Source organism: Talpa occidentalis, unplaced genomic scaffold, assembly GCF_014898055.3.
Source record: "Talpa occidentalis isolate TD23 unplaced genomic scaffold, MPIMG_talOcc4v2.1, whole genome shotgun sequence".
NCBI lineage: Eukaryota > Metazoa > Chordata > Mammalia > Eulipotyphla > Talpidae > Talpa > Talpa occidentalis.
The window spans coordinates 13,801,498-13,824,802 of NW_026555331.1; the positions used below are offsets into that span (position 1 = coordinate 13,801,498).

A 23,305-nucleotide genomic window follows, 5' to 3' on the forward strand; every position below is an offset into this window, starting at 1 on the left:
TGCACTGACAGCAGATTAAAAGTTTTGAGGTTTCGACACGGCCGTTGTCTGGGCACCAGTCCCGTGGGATCTTGGGTTGAATCAGGGTCGACTCTCACATCAGAATGGAAATGAAATGTGTCTCCGGGGCCTACTAAACATAGAGCTTCCATATGATCCAGCAATTCCACTCCTCGGTATTTACCCAAAGGACCCAGAAACATCAATTCCAAAGAGCACCTGCACCCCTATATTTATAGCAGCACTGTTTACCATAGCTAAGCTTTGGAAACAACCCAAATGCCCAAAAAAAGATGACTGGATCAAGAAGATGTGGTACATATACACAATGGGATATTACTCAGCATTCAAAAAAGATAAACTCATGGAGTTTGCAGCAACATAGATGGAGCTAGAAGGGATCATGCTCAGCAAAATAAGTCAGAAAGAAAAAGAAAAATACTGGATGGTCCTACTCATAGCAGGAATTTAGAAAACCTAAATAAGGGACCAGTAAAAAGACTAATTAATACGAAGTAAAAATCAAAATCAACAAGCAACTATAAACCAGAGACACACTGTGGGGGAGGGGAGGGACAGGGAGAGGAAGCTATGGGTCAAAATAAGGGGAGGGGTGCAATTGTATGGGGAATATACATTGTGCAAAAATGAAAAATGATGTAAGAATCATATAAAATAAAATAATTTAAAAATAAAATAAAATAATAGTAATAAAAAATAAAAAACAAAAAAGATAGTAATCATATAAAAGAAGAAAATAAAATAAAAGCAGCAAAAATCATTTCTGTAATTATGCATCTCTTAAATTACTTGGGAGAAAAGTAAAACCATCCCTAGAATCACCTAGCATTTGTTAAAAACTCAAATATTAAAAGATGTTACATGTTAAAAAAAAAAAGGAATTATCTCACACAGTGAGGAAAGGATATATGAGAGACATAGAAATCTCAAAAGGAGAAGAAAAAGACAGTGGCACTGAGAAACTCTTCAAGGAAATAATTGAACAAAACATTCCAAACTTGAAGAAGGAAGTAAAAATAGACATGCAGGACACTAGCAGGATGAAAGGACGGGATCTGCGCTACCGCTGTGATGTCCTGAGTTCTGGCCAGGGAGCTAACCCACATGGTGCTACACCCCAGGTGCTCGAAGCAAAAATAAATTTAAAAATTATTCAAGAAAGAAAAACAGAAACACTATGGGAAGAAAAGAATGAAGTGACATATTCAAAAACTGCAAGACAAAAAAGGTGAGTCAAAAATACTTCAACCTGCAGAGCTGTCTTTCCTAGATGAGGAAAACATAAGGGTCTTCTCAGACAAACAAAATCTTCATGAATTTGCCACTACTAAACCCCCATTGCAAGAAATACTACAAGAAGCCTTAGAATCTAAACCAACATGGAATGAACATGAAGAACTGGACAAAGTATGGAGTAGAACCACAAAATGAGGAACAAAATGGCAGAACAGACTTCCACATCAACAATCACCCTAAAAATGATTGGACAAAACTCACCAATAAAAAGACCCAGAGTAGCATGTTGGATTAGGAAACAGAACCCAACCTTCTGCCATCCCCAGGAAACAACCCTAAGTCCCAAAGACAAATATTGATTAAAAGGAAATGGCTAGACAACAATTCTACAAGCAAATGGACCCCAAAACAAGGCAGGGGCAGCCATACTTATATCAGATAAAATAGACTCATACTAAAAAAGGAGACAGAGACACTTATGGACACGATGTATTGATGGGACACATCAATACATACTCACCAAACATACGCTAGATAATTATGTTCCAATCTGAAAACAGATTTTGGAGAAAATATGTATTTCGCAGGAGACTTTAACACCCCACTCTCAAAAATGGCAGATCACAAGATAACAAATAAACAAGGACACAATCATCTTAAATAAAGATCTAGACCACATGGGCCTAACATACATCTACAGAACACTTCACCCAAAAAATAAAAATACACATTTTTCTCAAGTGCACACAAACATTCTCCAGGATAGACCATGTATTGGTCAGAAGACAAATATCAACAAATACATGAAGATCGAAATCATACCAACTAAGTTCTTTGACCATAAAGGCATCAAGCTAGAAGGAACTAGGAAAGAATGTAAGGAACCACCCCAAAACGTGGAGGCTGAAAAACACAATATGGAAAGGTCACTAGATCAATGAGGAAATCAAAGAATAAATTTTAAATTACTTTGAGACAGAAGACAACGAGGACTCAACTTCCCAGAACAGATGGGACACAGCAAAAGCAGTAGGAAGAGGAAAGAATACAGCAATACAGGTCCACATCAAGAAACAAGAAAGAAACAAAAAAACAACCTAACTTCCCATCTCTAAGAACCAGAAAAAGAATAATAAAAGACACAAAAGTAACTAGAAGGAAGGAAATAAAAATCCAAGCAGAATAAATCAAATAGAAATTAAAAGACAATCAAAAAATTAATGAAACCCAGAGAAGGTTGGTTGAAAAAAATAAACAAATGAACAAACCTCGAGCGAGGCTCACAGGAAAAACAGTGAGAAATTGTCAAATAAATATGCTCAAAATGGAAAAAGAAGAAATTACAACAGGCACAGCATCAACCCAGAGGAGGAGAGATTACAATGAGCAATTATATGCAAACGAATGCAACAATCTAGATGAGATGGACACGTTGTTAGAATTATAACAGTCACCCAAGGCTAAATAAACAAGAGATAGAAAACTTGCACAAACCCATTACAAGCAGCAAAACTGAGTCATACACTGTTGCTCTGGCAGAAATAGGACAATTCTGTAGTTCATGGCGATGGGCATGAGGTATTCACATTTAAGAATCCAGAAGCCTCTGTGTTAGGCTGCGTGGATCGGGATTCGCTAGAACATCATGTGAAGAACTTCTCCACCATCAGGGCTCCACAGGTGGTCGGCGGCCTGCCAGGGGCTGTCCCTCGGCTCAGGCACTTTCAGTCTCAGAGACTGAGGTCAGCAAATGCAGAGCAGGAGCATCGGCCCTTAGCCTGCCCAGAAACACCTGTTTGGACAACCACGTTTAGGCAAGAGAACACTGGGTGTGATCTCACAAACAAGGCAACAAGAGAAGGAAACAAGCAGGTGCATAAAGCAGCCCCTGCACAGCAGTAGAAATCATGAGGGCAGACACCGGCACAAGGGGGGAATATTGCAAACCACCCACTGATAGGGCATAGTATCCAAAATAACTAAGGAAGAACACAATAGAAAAAAAAGTCCAAGTATCTCCATTTTTCTCTAGGCAAAGGACTTCAATGGACAGTTCTCCAAACAGGACATAAACACTCACAGCAGGTGTCTGGACACTTGCTCACACCACGAGCCATGAGGAGGATGCTAACTGAAGCCTCCACGTCCATCTCTCACACGGTGCAGTGTCTATTATCAAGAACAAAATGCTACCAGGGGGCCTCCCCGGTGGCGCAGCAGTTGAGCGCTGGGTTGCGAAGCTGCCCGCGGCCTCTGCGGCACCGGTTTGATCCCCGGCTGCTCCCCGGCCACCGGAGGAGGGTCCCACATGGTGCGCAGACCTCTCCTGCCACCCGCTGCTCCCCCCAGCAGTGTACTTCAGTCCTTCTGCCTGCTCTGCTCCCCACTCTGGCTCTGGTGAATTCTCTCACCCTCCAGCGCTTCTGACTGTACCCAGTGCTTGTATAAACAAAACAAACAAACAAATATAATAAATAAATAAATAAAAACATGCCTCTATAAAAAAAAAAAAATGCTACCGGGGCAGCGAGGCTGTGGCAGGAGGGACTCGGAGCACGGCTGGGATGTCAGCAGGTTTGCTGTGACAGGGAGCACAGTGGCTTGGACTCCAGGAGCAGAACAGGAACAAAAGATTCTGTAGACCTGACCTGGGCAAAGATGCCCCAACACACGTCCCATGGCCTCAGGGCTCGCCTCAGTTACCAGGACACCCCCTCGTTAAAGAGAACTTTAGGGAGGGCCTCCCCTGGTGGTGCAGGCTGTTGAGCTCAGTGCTGTATGGCTGGTTACAGACTCTGCAGCGCCAGTTCCATTCCAGCAGGCCAGCAAGGGTCCACATGGCACGGGAGACCTCTCCTGTCTCGCCCGCTGCTCCCCTCAGCAGTGTATTTCAGTCAGTCTGCCTGTTCTGTTCCCCACTCTGTCTCTGGTGAATCCTCTCACCCTCCAGCACATCTGGCCTGTACCCTAGTTCTTGTATAAATAAATTAATGAATTTAAAAAAAAAGAGAGAGAACTTTAGGGAGAAAAGCTGTTGGGTACAATTATGTCAAAACAAGCTTCCGTTCCCTTCACAAACCCAGCCCGACCGTTTTAGGCTGTGAATAAGGTATCACTTCTTCTCACTCACCTCCTTGTCCCTGGTTTTAACTCACCAGATATATGGTGTTTTGTCCCAGAGAGATTCCAATGAGCAGGGCCCTTCAACACTCAGAGTCCTGAGGTCCAGCAGAGTTGGCCGCACGAGCTCCAAAGAGTGATAATGTCACTGGTCTGTGGCTTCTCTCCACCAATGGACCCCTGAGTCACTTTCCAAGGACTTTGTCTAGAAAAATAAGCAGGTGAGCAGCCGCCCTCTCCAGGAGGCCAGGCCTGCTGCTGAGCTCTGGTCACAGCTCTTAGCTCTCAGGCCTTCCTGGCTGTAGACACAGACTGGGGTGCCCCGATATATAGCATCTAGGCTGCCCTAAGCAGAGAAGATAAGGTTCCTTTGAAGACAGGCCTGTTTCTTCATAGTTATACAAAACCTTGCTGAAAAAGTATTTTATGATTCTGTAGTGACTTAAAGAGGATTATAACACAAGTGTCAGGTTCACACACTTCATCAGTCACCACCAAACAAACACGTTCTGATCATGGATCCACAGACAGAGGGGCAGGAACTACTTTTGGTTCATATTCTGTCTTCAGTGCACTGCATGTAAAATATAACCAGAGCCAGTGAGAAGGTGGAAGGATGATTCTGGAAATGGGACAGGCTTGTGTCAGGGCTCAGGGGAGCATCTGAACTGTCCCCTGTGAGCTGCCAGCAGGAATCACACCTCAAATACAAGAATCTGCATCTGTTATGTGATCTCATCTGGCAACAATCTTCACTGCAAACATAAATAAAAGGTTAGTAAAAGGGACAAAACTACTAGTCTGAGACCCAGGCCTTTACCTGTTCCTTATAGGATTGACTGACTGACTATAGCAGGAGATGTGTGGCATGAAGGCCACCACAAATTGCCTCTGATGCCCTATAACCATCCCTCATACCAGCATTTACCAGGTTAATAGAGTTCACATCACAGTCACTCAGTGATGGTCCCTACAGCACCTGCCTTGTCTGGTTCCCGCCTGAGAACCAGCCACACGGGCCTCCTCCGTGCGCTCAGCAGGTCAGTGTGCCCCCCTGACACCCTCTGCCCTTGCTGGCTCTTCCCCTCAGAATGTTCTCTGTGCAGTTCTTGCCAAGGCATCTCCCATTGTCCAAGGACACTCAGGTGTCTCCTCAGAGGGATCCCAGCACAAGCAGCCTCACCCCAAATGCTCTAGCACAATCCATTTCAGCTGGTTGACAAGTCTCTTCAGGCCTTGGATCATGCCCTGTGCACTGTCCCCCCCTCACACTCAGGGAAATCTTTGGGGTTGGAGGTTCTGTCCCAGTACCCTCCACATCCCGGCACCACAGTCCAGACAATGTGGGGAAGTGTAGACCCCAGGGGTCTGGCTGTGCACTTGACTATGTGCTTTCTCCTGCTCCTTCTCTCTACCTCCTTACTGTCCCAGGCTAAGACTCTGACATCTATCTAAGCTAATTATTTGATTAAATTTGACATATTTGCATATGAGGAATTATAGGCTCAAATGATATGAACTTTTAATAATCTTGATACCCACCGGCACTGACTTATATTATGTCCTAATATAAGCTCCTTCCAACATTTATATGAGTGCTGGTTTCACCATGTCATGGGCAGTACTGAAAGTGTTTGTGTTTTTTCAAAAGCAAAGAATTATCTGATCAACAATGTCAAAAAGGTAGAGACTAAAAAATAAAATAACCTTTCTTTACTGGCCCAAGGATTGAAGTCCTAGGACTACGTGGCAGCCAGGAGCCTGTGTGCATATTAAGCACTTGCTACTCCAAATGCAGATGCATTTAGGTGCAAAATGCACAGCTGTGTTCAAAGATCAATTCTGAGGAAGGAATGTCAAATATTTCCCTACAGTACTTACATTGGTTACATGTGAAAATGATAATATTTTGGAAAATAAGTCAATCATCAACCCAAGTTTGACCTATTTTCACCGTGCAGTATGACGCCTGGAATAGTTGAGAATCACGGGTGAGGCTGCGCTGTGTTGCTGCTGGGCAGCTCAGCCTGGAGCAGCCTAATGGGTAGGGGAGAGGGGTGAGATCATCAGTGCCCACCAGAGGGGAACAGCAAGAGCTGGGCTAGACCCCCACCCCAATATCCATCCTCAGGCTCTCCCGTTGCTCTTCCCTGGTGAGCTCCTCTCCTCATGTCCAGCGTTTCCTTCTCCTTCCCATTCCGTGGAAAATCATCAGAGACCAAAGGCGGGGGTTGCTCCATCACCTCCTCCTGCCACTCACACAGGCCCCTGGGTCTCCTGCTGGGATGGTCCTCACAGGAGAACACGCATCACAGGGGTTCCCTGGCTACACAGCAGGCACTGACGCGTGCAAAGGGCCCCCCATAGGTCACCCCTTCTGCACAGCACGGGCTCTGAGAATCCATGTTCCTTTTGCCGTTTTTGGAAACATGGATGACTCTACACACACTTTCCCCCCATTCCTATCACGTGTGAAGAGGACGCCCCAGGGTGCTCGCTCAGCAGGGGAGGAAGAGCAGAAATCAGCCCCAGTTGGAGGCACAGGGCGGGGCAGGCACTGGCACCCCGGGCAGAGCCTCTGAATGGCCCAAAGGGGCATCGGCTCAGCAGGAGTGAATGTTCTCACCTGCCTGTGTCAGGCGCCTGCTCGCAGTGGCCACGTTGAGTCTCTTTTTAGACGTGAAGATCTGCCCGCGGGGCAGGGTCACCCCCAAGGCCCGTTCCCCCCGTGGCCTTCCTGTGCCGGCCGGACCAGCAGTGTCCGGAGGAAGAAACCAGCCAGAGCGGCCTGGCATCTCCCGCAGGCCCCCCCAGAAGGCAGGACGCGCCCGGACAGTGTTTCTGGGCACATTTGTACATTCTGCTGCCTTCTGATATTCTTAAATGCCCCATGTTTCCCTTCTCCCCCTGGGAACCCCGTCTTTCCTCCCTGGAAGACAAGGATGGCAGCTGACCTTCAGCACATCACCCTCACACGGAACATTTTCCAAAACTGAGTTTGACTTTCTAGACCTTGCATTGCGGAGACTGAAGGAAACAGCCTGAAGCACATGCACTGCTCCCCTGGCACCATCATCTGAGGCCCTCTTGGGGGCACCCTCTGTGACTGACAGGACCCTGAGCTCTGGGGTGGGGGGAGGGGGGCCACCTGTGATGGGGGCCCTGGCAGACCCCTCCCATGTGTGCCCCTCCCTTCGCTGATTCTGATTTGTAGCTTTTGCTGTTAAAAAAATGTTGAGGGCCTCCCTGGTGATGCAGGCCATTGAGCACAGCCCTGTGAAGCTGTCCACTGCCTCTGCAGCGTGGGTTCGATCCCGGCAGCCCGCGAGAATCCCACATGGTGTGGTAGACCTCTCCGCTGCTCCCCTCAGCAGTGTGTTTCAGTCAGGCTGCCTGTTCCCTTCCCCGCTCTGTCTCTGGTGAATCCTCTCACCCCCACAACTTTGGCCTGTACTCCAGTTCTTATGTGCATAAATATATCTTTAGAAAATAATTTGAACTACACATGTAGCCCTTCCACTGTGCATGATGTCTGGACTTTGGAGGACACTGGAGTCCCTGAAATTGTAACCAGAGTGTCAGCAGGGAGGGCAGCGCTGGCTAATTTTTGCGCTGGTGTCGGAAGTGAAGTCAGCCATGGGGGGAAGTTCAGCCACACTCCAGAGAGTTAGTATCAGAAAAATGGGTATTTTTCCCCCTGGAAAATAACGAGAAAGACCATGACTCGCTGAGGGAGTGTCTGGGAGAGACGGGTGAGAAGGGACAGCAGGAGGACGCAGGGCCTGGTCCCTCGTCCCCAGGGTAGGAAACCGCCTTGTGCTGAGACTGTCCCTAGAGGGGAAGCGTCCAGCGGGATTGTCCGTGACGCGTCCGGGATCGGAGCCGGCTCAGGGGACGCCGAGGAACCTGCACCGTCACGAGGAAACTGTGAACTCCCCAGCCCTGGCCGCCCAGCGCGGCGAAGACAGAGTCAGGAAGGGCCAAGTCTGGCCCCGGCCGGAGACCAGCACCCCCTGTCTCGGGCCCCAGTGGGGGGCTGTCTGGGCAAAGCCCCACTAGATGTGGGTCCCCTTAGGATCCGGCCGGTGAGGAGCAGCCGCCACCCTCGGCCACTTCCCGAGGGCAGAGTCAGGTGCAGGGACGGCCCGTGGGGGACGAGACTGACTCTGGACACGGGAAGGGGCTGGGGGTGATGAGGGAAGGAGGGGAGACGAGGCCCGAGTCTCAGCAGGGGGGTCTGGCAGTGTGATCAGGAGATGAGGGACCTGAAGCAGGTGATGGGGAGGCCAGGACAGGAGCCAGCGCCGCCTGGGGGAGCCTGGGCTGGACACATGGAGCCCACATTGAGTGAAGGTCCCCAGCAAGGAAGATCCCAAAACAGTCAGCTCCACTCCCCCTAGTGTGGGGAGTCATGAAGCCTGTGAGCAAGCAAACCGGCCAGTGGCTCATCACCCAGAAGGTCAAACTCGGAGCCACAATTTGTCTTTTCACAGAGGAGCTGGTTCAAGGCGGCCACCAAGGCACTCAGTGGGATTGGAACCCTGACACCCAGCTCCCCAGGTGCCAGGAGCCTGGGACTATATAAGGGGGGTGGGGAGGGAGGGGGTGCAGGATGTGAAGTGGGTAGGTGGGCTGGTGGGAGGGGTGCAGGATGTGAAGTGGGGAGGGGCAGGAATGAGGGGGTACAGGATGTGGAGTGGGGAGTGAGCAGGAGGCAGGGGTGCAGGATGTACAGTGGGGAGCTGTGCATTTCCAGGTCTGAGGTTGGCTGGGCAGTCCAGGTATCATGGGGGTTGGGGTTTGACACTCTCAGCAGGGAGTGTCTCCTCAGGGTCAAGATCAGACAACAGTCAGCAGATACTTGTTTCTGATATTCTCACAACCTCCTGGCAACACAGAGGATTTCTGTCACAGGTGTAACACAATCAGTTTACCAAGTTCCAGGAATTGCAGAGGGAAAGCAGTGTGCTAGTTGCAAGTTGAAGATTAATCACAAGGAGGGCGTGGGGGAGAGAATAAAAGTTGGTTTGACTTTGGTGCTTTCAGTCCTAATATTTAGTCTAAGGGAGATTTTGTTACCAAATGGAGGTGACCCAGGCACAGCCTGACCTCAGATCCCCCGGGGCTAAGGTCCCACAGTCTAGTCAGCACAGCCATACCCAGGAGGGCCGGGAGCCGCAGGGAGTTGGTCTCAGAAGCCATTTGCTTAGAAGGAAAGGCTCCTAATGGATAAGTGAGAATTTTGTGCTCCCTTCGGCAGCACATATACTAAAATTGGAACGATAAGTGAGAATTTCACACAGGAATTTAAAACACTGGAGATGGGATGGAGCCCAGATCACCCGTCCAATATGCTGTCACGTGGAGGGGGCTGGTGATTGTGCTGAGCCCCTGAGGCACTGGATCAGGGCTGCATTTGAGTAAATCCCCTTGGCTGCTGTGATGCCAGACACCAGGCACCGAAGGGACCTGAGGAGAAGGGGAGAGGGAAATCTACTCCCCCTCACTCTCCCCAAACACCCCTCCCCAGCGCTGAGTGACTCCCAATGTTCTCTGATGGTCTGGGCCATGGACAGGAGGACCCTGTGCCATCAGCTGAGCTGGTGAGGAATCCCCAGGGCCCAGCATCCGGGGAATGGACAGGGAGGCAGAGAGAAGAGTGACTCTGAGGAAAGAGAGATGATGCAGTTTCTGCTGGGAGGGGAGACCCCATCCCAGTGTGGCCCCTGGGAAATCCCAGCTCTTGTTTCTTGCAGTGCAGGCCCAGTGGGTGTGAGTGTCCCGGTTACCATGGGAACTCCTGGAGAGGCACCCCGGAGTTCTAAAATAGTCAAGCAGAGATACTGGCCTGAGGAGCTCAGGACTCGGGTAGTCCCCCACTTTACTTACATACTTTCCTCTTAAATTGCCTTTTTTAACTCCATGCATGTGTATATGAGTCCACAGGAGTGTATAGAATTATACATACACATTCACTCACAGCACACATGGACATGCACACACACGATCCCAAACACAATTGTCAGTAGCTCCACTGAGCTACTCAGGACCCGGATCAATGATTTCCAGTAACATGTGTCCAATCAGTTGAGCACAAGTTATGACCAGGAGGGACTCCAGGTCCCCATGTATCCAGAACTGTCTTTCCTGCATTACACTGCATTACCCCTCACTGTGGGACAGAAGTTTTCCTCTGCCCTACCAGAAGACTGACCTGTAACATTGTAAGGTCAGGAATGGCCACAGTGCCGGTTTTCTAATCTAGCAGACCAGGTAAAGGAGGAGTCAGAGTACTCAGAGGTTTTTGCAGGTCTTTTTATTGGCATTTACCTGGCACACAGCAGGCAGGGGTGCTGGGGGGCCGGGAGGCTGGCAGGCCTCCCAGCCCCCAGCAAGTCTTCACTCTATCTGGGCTCTCTGGTGTTCTCTGCTTCTCTCTAGGCTTCTGCTGCTGGCATCCCCGTGACGCCGCCCTTAAAAACCCGCCTCAGCCCAGGTGAATCCCATCTACCTATGCCCACACCTTACTCCAGGTGCCGCCATCAGGCATGCATTCAGGACCGCAAAGATCCATCATCTATCCTGATGGCGGGAGGGGAGAAAAGCCTGACATTTTTCCTTACCCTACAAACATCTTATGCCATTTCTTCTAGTAAGAAGCATCCTGGAGCCCAACTTCAAGTAGCAATAGAGGGATGGCTGAACTTGCAATTTGACAAGGGAAGCCTCACTGAGCAGTGGCATTGTGTAAGGGCAGGACTGGACACGGTGCAGGTCTTCGGGTCCAGCTGACGGGTAAAGGAGAAGTCAGAGTCCTCAGTGGTTTTTGCAGGTCTTTAATTGGGGTTCACCAGGCATATGGCAGGCAGGGGTGCTGGGGGGCTGGGAGGCTGGCAGGCCTCGCAGCCCCCAGTAGATCTTCACTCTGGGCTATCTGTATCTTTATGTGTGTTTACATATATTCATAGACGTGAACATATATACACGATACCCGTGTGCACATACACTCATAACATACACTCATCTCATTCCTTTATATGTATATTTACATTTTAACACAACTTAAGGGGTCAGTTTTTATTCAAAACAATTTCTGGATTACAAAATATTTCAAGAATAAAAGAGAATTCTAGTCTATCTTACAGCCATTTCCCATATCTTCAACACGTTCCACATTTCCTGGTCATATAAATCTCTTCTACATGAATCAATAGACGTGATTTTTTTTAAATATTTATTTGTGCAAAGGAAAATGGGATGAAGACCAGGGGTGTGAAGGGGTGAGAGGATTCACCAGAGACAGAGTGGGGAGCAGAGCAGGCAGATCTACTGAAATGCACCCCTGAGGGGAGACAGGAGAGGTCTGCCACGCCATGTAGGTTACCTCCCTGGCCGGGTATCGAACTCAGGCCACAGAGGTGATGGCGCTGAGACTTAACCCCTAGCCTACCAGGGAGACCCCTACACCTGATTTTCTGATGCATTTCAAAGTAAGTTATAGTTATCAACACAATTCACTGGAACCACTTCACAATTCATAGTCACTAAAACTCAACATCAGTTTACACTGTTTCAAAGTAAAATTTACATGCAATGAAATGCTCCATTCCTCCGGATACTATGGTGAGTTTTGACCAATAATGAATTGGGAGCAAGGCAGATTTTCCATCACCCCAAAATGTTCCCTCATGTCCCTGTTGGTCCAACCATGAAAGGCAGAGAGGCGGGGCCAAAACACCCTGAGCCCACAAGGATACCACAGCACAGATGGGTGGGGTTGACCTCCCTGGACTCATTGCACCCCAGGAGAGCTCAGGCCTCACTCAGCTGCTGCAGCAGACACAGGGACATATACAGGGAAGACAGGGGCTCCTTGGCTCCCAGATCCCAGTTGGACCTGGGGTTATTCAGCTCCATCCTCAGCCCACACTCCTGCAGCAGCCCATAGGTGATGGCCACACCCTCATCCTGCAGTGGGGCGAGGAGCTGCGGGTCCAGGGTGAAAGGAATGCACCCAGGGTAATTGAAGTTGGGCTCCAGGATGCTCCGTACCTAGAAGTAATGGCGTAAGAGTCCACGGGTCAGTCTTTGAGTAAAGAAGAGGAAAACTTCTGTCCCAACATTGAGGAATGACACAGGGTGATGGAGGAAAGAAAGTGCTGCTTATGGGGACAGGACTCCATCCTGGTCCCGTCTTGTGCTCACTGTGATCTTGCACACACGTTACTGGAAATTACTGATCATGGGTTCCTGGGTTGCTAACTGGTGAGACTAACATACTAACACAACAAAGGTATCAGAAATTGTAGGTGTGTGTGTGCATGTGTGCAGTGTGTGAATGTGTATGTATAATTCTATACACCCCTATGGACTCACACATACAAACACGCAGAAAAAGCAATTTAAATGGGAACTATGTAAGTCAGGCGGGGGTATTCCTCAGAGCCCTGAGCTCCTAAACCTCTATCCCTGTTCGACTGTTTTAGAACTCTGAGGCCTCTGCAGTGGTTACCGGGAAACTGAGACCCACACACCCACTGTGACTGCTCTCCAGAAGGACATGAGCAGGATTTCCCAGGGGCCACACTGGGATGGGTTCTCCCCTTCCAGCAGAAACTGCATCATCTCTCTTTCCTAAAGTCACTCTTCTCTCCTTCTCCCACCCCCTCCCCTCTGGATGCTGGCCCTGGGGATTTCTCACCAGCTCCCGCTGATGGAGCAGGATCCTCTTCTCCATGGACTGGGCCAGCAGAGCATGTTGGGTGTCACTCAGCACTGGGGACAGAGGGTGTTTGGGAAAAGAGTGAGGAGTCAAATACCCCACAACAGGGTAACCTAGGAAACCCCATGAGGGGGGGCCCCCATGGTAGCCTAAGAGTTAATTCTCAGGGTTATCAACACCATGGCACAAGTTCGATCCCCATTCAGGGAGGTTACTCACTTGGTGCAGCAGACCTCTCCTGTCTCGCCCTCTGCTCCCCTCAGCAGTGTATTTCAGTCAATCCACCTGTTCTGCTCCCCACTCTGTCTGGTGAATATTTCCAGCCCCCTCTCCACACTTCTACATGCACCCAAGCCTTGTTTGCATAAATAAATAAAATCTTCTAAAAATATATTTAAAGAAAAAGAACCCAGAAGAAGAACTCTAGACAGAAATATAAAACCTACTAAGTTTTTATTAGTGTAAGTTCCTGTCCTCTGAGTCTTCCTTCTGCTTTCCAAGGTGCTACGGTCATAGTCTCGATGGTGGGATTCTGAGGCTGGAGGCTGGAACCCCCCACCCCAATGAGAAGGGGGATGAACTTGGGCTGGTCTGTCTAGGTCAAGTTTCATGTTACATGACTAGTTTACCTCATGGGCCCCTCTGAGTGGCGACCACTGTGAGGATGAAAACCATATTCATCAAAGTGCTTTGGAGAGGGGGCAGCTAACAAAGTCTTTATGGGGTTCTGGACACCAACCCTGAGGCTCTCCCACAGCCCCTAAAATCACTCTCACCCATTATGGCTTCAAGCAGGTAAAGGATGAGTTCCCCTGCGTCAACATGTGGATCTTCTGGGATCCTTGCCAGCTCATCCAGGATGGTGGCACCAGGGCCATTCAAATGACCTAGGGGCTTCTCCTGGCCAAGCTGCAAAAGGCAAGGATGATGATGATGAAGATGATATTGTCATATGATTTTGATAATTTTGCCTATGTTATGATCTAGAAGTTATTAACCAAAAATTGGGTTAATGTCTTTCTCTACCCCCCTCCAAGTGATACCAAGAACCTGCACTGTGTGGGCAGCATAACCCTGGCCCTCTCATTCCCCTACTATTACTCCCAGTCTCCTGCCCTCTTTCTCCTTCTGGGCAGCCATATCTCCTAAACACACACCATTTGCAGGTTTGATCAGCCCCAGACAGCTGTGGTGCCCCCTCACCATGTCCATGAGGTCCTGCAGAGCCTGTCGGTCCCGCAGCATAGCTTGGATATTAACAAATATGATGCCCTGAATCTTCCTTGACAGCGAAGCCACTTTCCTCACTCTGATGGAAACCTCTTCTGTCATGCGCTCGAAATCTGTCATCCAGGACATGGAAATAACTCTCAGGTTAGAACATTCCTGGGATAATCCTGTACCCATTGATATGAGCGAAACTCATCTGTTTTCAAATGTTAACAAAAAAGCATCTCTGTGGGTGATTTGTTGGAGCTCCAGAGTAGAGGTGTCAAACTAGGCTAGAAAGAGGAGGATACAGCTGAAAAGAGGGGGGCAGACACTGGGAGCAGAGATGGAGAATCTTAAAGGTGTCTTGGGATATGTAAGAAATGTGCAGGGACTCCTGTATGGGATCTTTCTGGAATGATGAGGATTCCAGCCTTGGGCTGTAGAGATGAGAGTCTTCCCTGCTCTGGACTCGGTTTCCACATCTAAAATGAGGCTGTGGTGCCTTCCTAGTGGTGCAAGGGGTAAAACACAGCACTGTGAAGCTCGCCACAGAATCTGCAGCAGCAGTTCCATCCCTGGCCGGCCAGGGAGTTACCACATGGCACAGCAGACCTCTCCTGACTCGCCTGCTGCTCCCCTCAGCAGTGTATTTCAGCAGAACAGTTTGTTCTACTCCCCACTCTGTTTCTAGTGAATCCACTCACCCCACACACACACCTCTGGCCTCAAACCCATTTCCTGCATGCATAAATAAATAAATCTTTAAAAAATTAAAATAACTGAAAAAACGAGGCTGTGGTGACAATCACTGGGGTGTCAAGTATGGGAAGCACATGCAGCAGCACCAGCACACACCGCACCCTACAGATCACACTTGCCTCTGTATCTTCTGAGTCTATAAGGAATTAACTTCTCCCAGAGCACCTGAGGGTCCGAACCCACAAGACCCTGGTGCCCAGATCGGTGCCTGTTTTCCGACACAGCCTCATCAGGGTGGCAGGACTGAGTGTGGATGAGGGAGGATGGATGAACAGATGAGGGATGTGACAGTGTGTACATGGAGGAGAATTCAGTTGTCCAAGTGGCAGGAAGCTCCAGGGGTGTCAGCCTGTCAGTTTCCACCCAGAAGCCCAGGTTCCCTCTTGATAAACACTCACTTTGTCCGAAGGGTTCCTCTATGCCTCCTGGAAAGAGAAATAAACCATCATGTCTCATACATTCTCAAATTTGCTTGAGACACTGTGGAGGGTTTGCACTCCCAATGACCGCGCCTCCCTCCTTGCTTCACCTCTTCCTGCCCCATCAGGCCCACCCTCCCCACCCTCAGCCCCAAGAGCCCCCTGGACAGGGTGCTGGGCCAGGCCCAGGGCAGTGGTGCCAAAGGCAGGAACAGCTGCCGGGCGCAGCTGATGGTGGCAGGAAGGATTCCTCCCCCAACCCCACCACACACTCACCTATTGTGGGGATGGGACAAATAGGATGATATTTTATTTCTAGAAGAGAAATTAAATTCCCAGCCCAAGAATTAGTTCAAAGATACTAGGTTTTTCTGCTCTTCTGCCCCTGCTTCCCCACCCCTCCTCTCTACCTGCTGCTGCCCATCACCCAGGGGACCAGATCCCAGTGCCCTGGGAAGGAGGCCACTGCAAGCATGTGGGGGTTCTGTTGTGCAGTGCTGAGTCCTGTGGGTTCAGATCCAAATCGCCTGGCACAAAAACAACTAAATGCACACCTCTGCCCTGTACCCCAGTTCTTGTATGCATAAATAGATAAAATCTTTTTAAAAAATCACTTACCTAAAGACCAATTACTAACATTCACTGGAAAGGTAAAAAAGAAGGGCTCACTCAACACATACACACTCGCACACACACAGGTGACATCTCACTGTTATGCAGAAAAAGCTCATTTTTTATGTGTTTTCCAGGGTCCTGCTAGTGAAAATAAGGGAGCTGGCAGGCTGTACAGGAGGGGCTGGTTAACTGTGGGGAGGGGACTGAGCCACTGAGGCTCTGGTGATCACCCTAAGTATCTCTGGGCGCACAGGGTCAAGGTCAAGTCAAACATACCTAGTTGGGAACTCACCTTCTTCTGGAAAGCTTTCCCCCTTGTCATCTAAGTCATCAACAATATCTGAAAGGAGAAGGATCCAGGTCAGGAGAGCCAGGTCACCCTGCTGGAGGCTGCCCCACCCCTACCCGCAGCCCAGTCCTCATCCTACAGGCAGCATGGCAGTCATCCCAAAGGGATTGGGCACCCCTGATCAGAGGCACTGAGGTGCTTCTCACAACTCAGAGCCCCTGACCTCACTCTGGACCTTCTGGGTCTGACTCTGAGAAGACCCTGGGATCTGCACCCACGGGTGCCCCTTGCTCCACCAGAGACCTGCCTGTAGGGGGAGGGTCTGCTCCCCCCAACCCCTTGCAGGGCTGGCCCCTCTGCCTGGTCCCTCTCTCTCCTGAGTTCCTCCCTCATGTCCTCCCCCACCCTGCCAGCTTCTCAGGTGGTTTCAAGGCCCACACAGAGAAATGTCCAGAGGCTGAGACATGGCTCCAGAAAGTGATCACAAAAGACAGAGCCATGGAAGGAGACAGAATGAAGACAGCCCAGGAAAGGAGCCCAGAGATCACGTCACCCCTTCCAGGGAGAGGAGCGTCCAAGCAGGCCCTTCCCAAGACATGATCTCCGGGGTGAACTGCAGCGGGTGGAGGCAGGGAGGCCGGGAGGGAAGGACACAGTATGTGGAGATTCTTTACGGACTTGGCCATGAAGGGAATTGGTTGGCAGGAGGAGGGATAACTCGAGGGCTATTGGGTGAGGGGCTGTGAGAAAGCAGAGCCCTCAGCCAGGTTAGGTCATGGGGAGGATGCAGGAGGCTGGGGGCGGAGACCGCTCTATGCCAGACACTCCTCTCTAACTCCCCCCACTCTGCAGAGCAGGTCTCATTTCCGAGTTAGAGAGAAGACGGCCCCAGAGAGTCTGATGTTCTCCACAGTCACACAGCAAATATTTGCAAATCACTGAACTGGCTGCACTTTATTTTCCTCTCTGATTTCTTGTAGGGATGAAATCAGATCAGTGAGCCGGTGTCCGCCTCCCCTGTGCATGGTAAAGTCTCCTTCCCTTGCTTATCAGCATGAAGCTGTGCAACAGCAGCTGGCCCCGCCCCCTCATGGGCTGTCCCTGCCGCCGTGCTGCTGTGGGGGCCTTTAGCTTCTCTCAGCTCACTTCCGCACACTTGCAAAACATGCTGCATAATTGTACTTCTTCCTTCTCCCTCCCTGACGACGTGGCACTTTGTCATACACCATGACCATAAAGCACAATCATCTCCCGCTGCCTCTGCAGGGGTCTCTGACCTCCCCTAAACTGGGGACACCATCCTCCTCTCTAGCCCTCAGGAGGGCCTTGCTCTGGGGAGGGCTGGACTTTCCCCAGAAGCAAAAGACACTGACCCTGCAAGACCAGACAGTTCAAGATCTTTCTATCCAATGTCACTGACAGGGGGTAATTGACAGCAGGACTGACCCTGACCAGATGCTGCAATCAGGATTCTCTAGAGGGGAGCGGGGGGCAGTGGGGAGAGGACACCCCCTCATCTCTGAGGAATCTGCCCCCAGTTCCCTCAGGCTGACCTGAAGTTAGGACCTACATGAGGGAATGCAGAGCCCAAGGAATGTGAGCTGGTGGGTTTGCAGCCTTCACGTCACCCAGATTGCACACTTGCTTTTTGATGAAAGCAGTTCACACATGTGGGGTCAGAACCCAAGTGAGTGTGCTGAGGACTGTCGATTCAGGCTAGTCAAGGAGGAAGAGATTCCGGTAAAATCCTTCCTGGGTGGTTGTGGCTGTAGTCTACAATGTCCGTGATTGTGCTGGTGTCTTGCAGGCTTTTACTTGGGGGCTGTGGGTAACCCCATAGAGGGAGGATCCTGGGGCTCCCCAGTGAGCTGCTAAGAAAAAGGCCCTTGAGGGAACAGAGATGGTCTGCACAAGGGTCACGTTTGCCCAGTGCTAACCACAACCCCATGCTGAGCACCCGTTTTTCATTCTTCACACCGTCTCGGTCTCCCTGCAACAACAGTTCATCAGGCCATCCTTGAAGGGAGCCCAAGGTGTGTGCTCCAGACAGTGGTAAAGGGTGCTGACAGGCCGCGAAGTCATGTTTCATGTGGATGTTCTTTTCCTCTCATTTTTCTTACCAGCAGAAACACAACCCACCCCTCGGAACATGTGCATCCCTCAACCTCTACTTACCCCAACCATCATTCCTAAAAACCAGCAGCTTCTTCTTGTAGGCCATCACCATGCCCTTCTGTAGACTCAGCACCAGATTGCTCTGCTTTTGGTACTTGCCTTTTCCTTCACCCTGGGGGCAGAAGTCCAGGAACATGGTCAAATATACACATGGTTTTTAAAGTCAAGAAGATCTGGAAAAGAGGCTGGAAGTCATCATCCACCCTAAAAACAAGGAAAATCCTGAGGAAGGAAAATCACCAACAACTGTTCTTAGATCTGTCAGGAGAGTGGCTCCATTGCAGAGGATCACAGTGTCCCCAAAATTGGGGAGACCAAACAGTAGGGGAAGAAGATCACAATGTACCAGAGCAAAAACCTCCATGTGAACCACGGTCAAGTTAAAACTCCCATTCATTGCTGGTCAGAATGCAAAATGGTGCATCCACTTTGGAGGACACCGTCCTCCAAAAAGTGATTCCCTAAAAAGTAAACATTATTCTCACATTTAAAACCTATCATGTTCTTTATTATTTACTAAAAAGGCATTGAAAATTTGTCTTACAAAAACCACCACATGGATGTCTATAGTCAGCTTTATTCAGAAGTGCCAGAACTTGGAACAACCAAAGGTGGATGATAAACACTGGTGTATCCAGACAATGGAATATTATTCACCACTAAACTTTTTAGTTCTATGCCAGAAATAAAGGTGATTTAGGGACCACCACTGTATTTCAGTATAACAGAATTCTATATCTCTCTCTATATATTTACCTTTAAAATAGAATTCCTTATTTCTTTTTCTTTTAAAAGGATCATTTTCTAGACATATTGTACTTGGTTGGCAATTTTTTATTCCTCTGAGCACTTGGCCTATGCCATCCCACTTACTTCTGGACTGTAGATTTTCTTCAGAGACCTGGGCTATGATAACTTGATAGACAATTCTCCCATGATTATTTTCTGCCTTACTCTAATAGGAATGTTTCCAAAGAATTACAGCATTGAATGAGGTGATCTAATGATTTGGGACAGGTTATCATATACCCATTATCAATCTTAAAATACTCGGGTACATGGATACATTCTTCATTGAAAGATTTAGATTCTGCAATTTTAAAGATATAAGATAAAATAAGGAATATTTTATGAGATATCTGAGTAATATTCCATTGTGTATATGTACAACATCTTCTTGATCCAGTCACCCATTTTTGGGCATTTGGGTTGTTTCCAAAGCTCAGCTATTGTAAACAGTGCTGCTATAAACGTAGGGGTGCAGGTGTCCTTTTGAATTAATGATTCTGTGTCCTTTGGGTAAATACCTAGGAGTGGAATTGCTGGATCACATGGAAGCTTCATCTTTAGCAGGTTGAGGAATCTCCACACAGCTTTCCATAGTGGAATATTACTCAGCAATCAAAAAAGATAAACTCATGCAATTTGCAGCAACATGGATGGAGCTGGAAGGGATCATGCTCAGTGAAATGAGCCAGAAAGACAAAGAAAAACATTGGATAGTCTCACTCATAGCAGGAATCTAGAAAACCTAAATAAGGGACCAGGAAAAAGAATAACTGTAAGAAAGAAAAAAATCAAAATCAACAAGCAACTGGAAACCGAGACACACTATGGGGATCGTGAGGAGAGGAGGGATTGGGGTCAAAATAAGGGGGGTACAATTGTATGGGGAATATAAAAAAAACTAAAAAAAAAAAAGAAATGACTGTAAAAACAAGAAGGCAATGTACTGACTGGGAGAAGATATTTGACATCATACATCCACAAAGTGTTCATTTCCAAAATATATAAAGAACTCAGACAACTCAACAACAAAAAACACAATAAAAAAATGAGCAGATGATTTGAAGGGATAATTCTTTAAAGAAAACACACAGATGGTCATCAGGCACATGAAAAAATATTTAATTTCATCTATTATGGGGGAAATGTGAATCAAATATGAATCAAAACCATAATGAGATATCATCTCACACCTGAGAGAGAAGCTTATATCAAAAAAAATGGAAAATCAAATGTTGGCAAGGGGACAGAAAAAAAGGAAACTTAGACAACATTGATGGGAATGTAAATTGATACGTCCTCTATTGAAAATGGTATGGAAATTCACTAAAGAAAAAAAAGAAAGGAAAAGAAACCCCAGAAGGACCAGAAATACCACTCCGAGCCATTGATCCAAAGCATATGAAAGCACTAATATGAAAATTTTTGTGCACCCCTATGTTCACAGCAGCATTACTAATAATGATGAAGACACAGAAACCACCTAAATGACCACTGATGGATGAGTGGATTAGGAAGTTGTAGTAGACACACTCAGTTCAAAAAGATGAAAACTTGTGTTTTATTGCAACATGGGTGCAACTCAAGGTGATTGTCCTAAGCAAGTCAGTCATAGAGGAAAAAACAATTACCAAATAGTTTTTCTCATATAAAGGATAGAAACAACCAAAGCAAACATAACAATACACAATTAAAAATAACTCTTAAAAATATGGTGGATAAGGAGGATCGCGGGTGGAGGACATAGGAGGAAAAGGTAGAGGAGGTCAATTGGATAGTGGGATGGCACTAGAACATTGGTGGTGGGCGCTGTGGGGCATCTACCCACATTGAAATAAGAGATCCTCCTGGAATTGATACAATTTGTAAACCAATGGTAAATCAAGAAATTTTTTTAATGATGTGGGTGAAGTTTCTTCATACTCCTCCAGGGAAAAATCACTGAACTTGGGAAAGCAGTTCACAACTTGGGGTTTTATTTCTTTGCTTTCTAAATCTGGTAAGTGAGCATAAATTACCCAAAAATCAGACAGCCTGCAAAATAACATTATAAAGCAAAAATTATTTCATTAATAATATTATGTCAAAGTATTACAGTAGGTCATTAGAAATCACTATGTATGTTAGTGTGCTTGAATATAGAAATCATATTCGTTAAGTCTTTTCAATCAGGATATCACACCACATACAAACTTTAACCGCTGCGGTTTGGAGACGGTGGCCCTCATTTCTTCCAGCATGAAAGTGAACATGGGTACAGTGGAGCAACCCCACCTTTAGATTCACCAGGATCCAGCACTCTCCAAACGTAAAACATAACATACCACTATCAGATCTACTACCTACTGGTCATCACTGAATGGTCCCACCCGGAGAAGCACCAAGCATGAGGCTGTTAGGACGCGGTCTCCAGCCGGGAGTTAGGCCCTGCACATGGTGGGTGGAAATAGCCACCTGCACCTTCTAACCCCCAGAGGCAGAGGCTGAGCGGGCTCAGGCCCTGGGGAGCAAGGCTGGGCTGGCTGTGCTCGCGGAGCTCCAGCCCCATACCTTGATAGAATTCCAAAGGGAGGAGACACCTCCAGAAGCACTCCCACGGCTGATGTCTCGCAGCACAGGGCTGTTGAGCAGCTCCACGATCATGGTCACCACATAGAGTTTCCTCCCTGATCGCCGGTATTGGTTCATGTAGCTGGGCTGTGGGTCCAACAGTTTCCTGGAGACATAAGGGAGGAGGAGGAGGATCAGAGAGAAAGTGATGCCTCCTCACATGACTCTGGATTGGGTTCCTCTTCAAGACCTGGGAGACTGCAGACTTTACATTGTCACAAGAGAGCCCACAATGGGCAGGACAACATTGGCTTAGGGCTTCCAGCAACCTGGAAACACAGAACAACCTCAGACATGCACAGAGGAGAGGCTGCAGTTCTGTGGTCAGATAAAAGACACAGGGTGGTCTCTTCATACTGTCAGAGACATCTGCATGTTCCCGAGTTAGACTGTCTGATTAGGGTCAGGTTATAGATCCCAGCACGGGGCCTCTCTCCAGAGGCTGGAGTAGCCACGCCCTGGGGCTGAGAACAGTCCTCAGGGGTGTGACCAACACACCAGGAGCCACGTCAGCACCATCTGGGTGAACGCAGGGCTGCCTCAGCAGGCACGAGGAAGCAGGGGTGCTGGTGATTGTCGTTGCCAGCGCAGGAGGGTGTCATGGAGTAATGTCCTTGCAGGTGGGCTCACTCACCTGACTGAAGACAGAGCTTTGGAGGGAGGTGGGAATGAGAGGATTGAAGCCCTGGAGACACATTTCATTTCCATTCTGATGTGAGAGTCAGCCCTGAGTCTACCCATGGTCCCACAGGACTGGCAAGGGGTGCCTCCCAGCCCCCAGCAAATCTTCACTCATTCTGGGCTCTCTGGCATTCTCTGGTGGTCTCCGCTTCTCTCCTTTCCCGTTCATTCTCTCTTCTCTGCTTCTGCTGGCGGCCCTGTGACGCCGCCCTTAAAAGACCAGTCTTAGCCCAGGTGAATCCCATCTACCTATGCCCACACCCTATTCCAGGTGCCCGCCATCAGGCATGCATTCAGGACAAGGATCGATCATCTACCCTGATGGTCGGAGGGCAGAAAAGCCTGATGCTTTTACCTTACTCTACAGGGAGGCCACTGAGCATCCAGGCTGGGATCTCCCGTGGTCCTTTCAGGGACACTCAAGCCCATTAGAGCATCTCTAGGTGCTCCATCTTCTGACATCTTCCTTCCAAGGCTTATTTTATTTCACCTTCCTCCAGGTTAACCAGGCTGTCACCACTGCCTCCCCACTAATCCTGAGGCCTCCCATCTGTGCCCTGCAGCAAGACAATCCTTCATCTGGGCCACTACCCTCTGCTCTTGCTCGCTTCTTTCTTTAGCTCTGAGCTCAACTGAGACCTAAACACATTCTCTTCCAGC

At 48.5% G+C, this 23,305-nt stretch overlaps 2 protein-coding genes across 2 annotated transcripts in view; both read right to left on the reverse strand.

The window, feature by feature from the left end:
- Positions 1–3,407, reverse strand: part of LOC119238251 (gasdermin-C-like) — a 41,498-nt gene extending 38,091 nt beyond the window's left edge. The window contains exon 1 of the mRNA XM_054692797.1: positions 3,338–3,407. Within this exon, the coding sequence (XP_054548772.1) occupies positions 3,338–3,407 (70 nt within the window). The remainder of the gene's footprint in view (positions 1–3,337) is intronic.
- A 7,894-nt stretch (positions 3,408–11,301) lies between these two features.
- Positions 11,302–22,621, reverse strand: LOC119238274 (gasdermin-C-like). Its single transcript, XM_037501966.2, has 9 exons — positions 22,599–22,621; positions 18,569–18,680; positions 16,397–16,444; positions 15,766–15,804; positions 15,469–15,495; positions 14,303–14,442; positions 13,876–14,008; positions 13,079–13,152; positions 11,302–12,429 (listed from the first exon to the last, which is right to left on the reverse strand). Exons 2-9 carry the CDS (start codon positions 18,618–18,620, stop codon positions 12,190–12,192), a joined length of 753 nt encoding a protein of 250 aa, XP_037357863.1. The 5' UTR covers positions 18,621–18,680; positions 22,599–22,621; the 3' UTR covers positions 11,302–12,189.
- Positions 22,622–23,305: the final 684 nt, after the last annotated feature.

Bases quoted from the DNA above. Each gene is read 5' to 3' on its own strand.
- LOC119238274 (XM_037501966.2), bottom strand. From the start codon at position 18,620: ATGGTGATGGCCTACAAGAAGAAGCTGCTGGTTTTTAGGAATGATGGT. The intron at 15,805-16,396 runs GTGAGTTCCCAA...TTTCTCTTCTAG, and splicing joins GGAAAGCTTTCCAGAAGAAG to AAATAAAATATCATCCTATT. The intron at 13,153-13,875 runs GTGAGAGTGATT...CTCTGTCCCCAG, and splicing joins CCTGCTTGAAGCCATAATGG to TGCTGAGTGACACCCAACAT.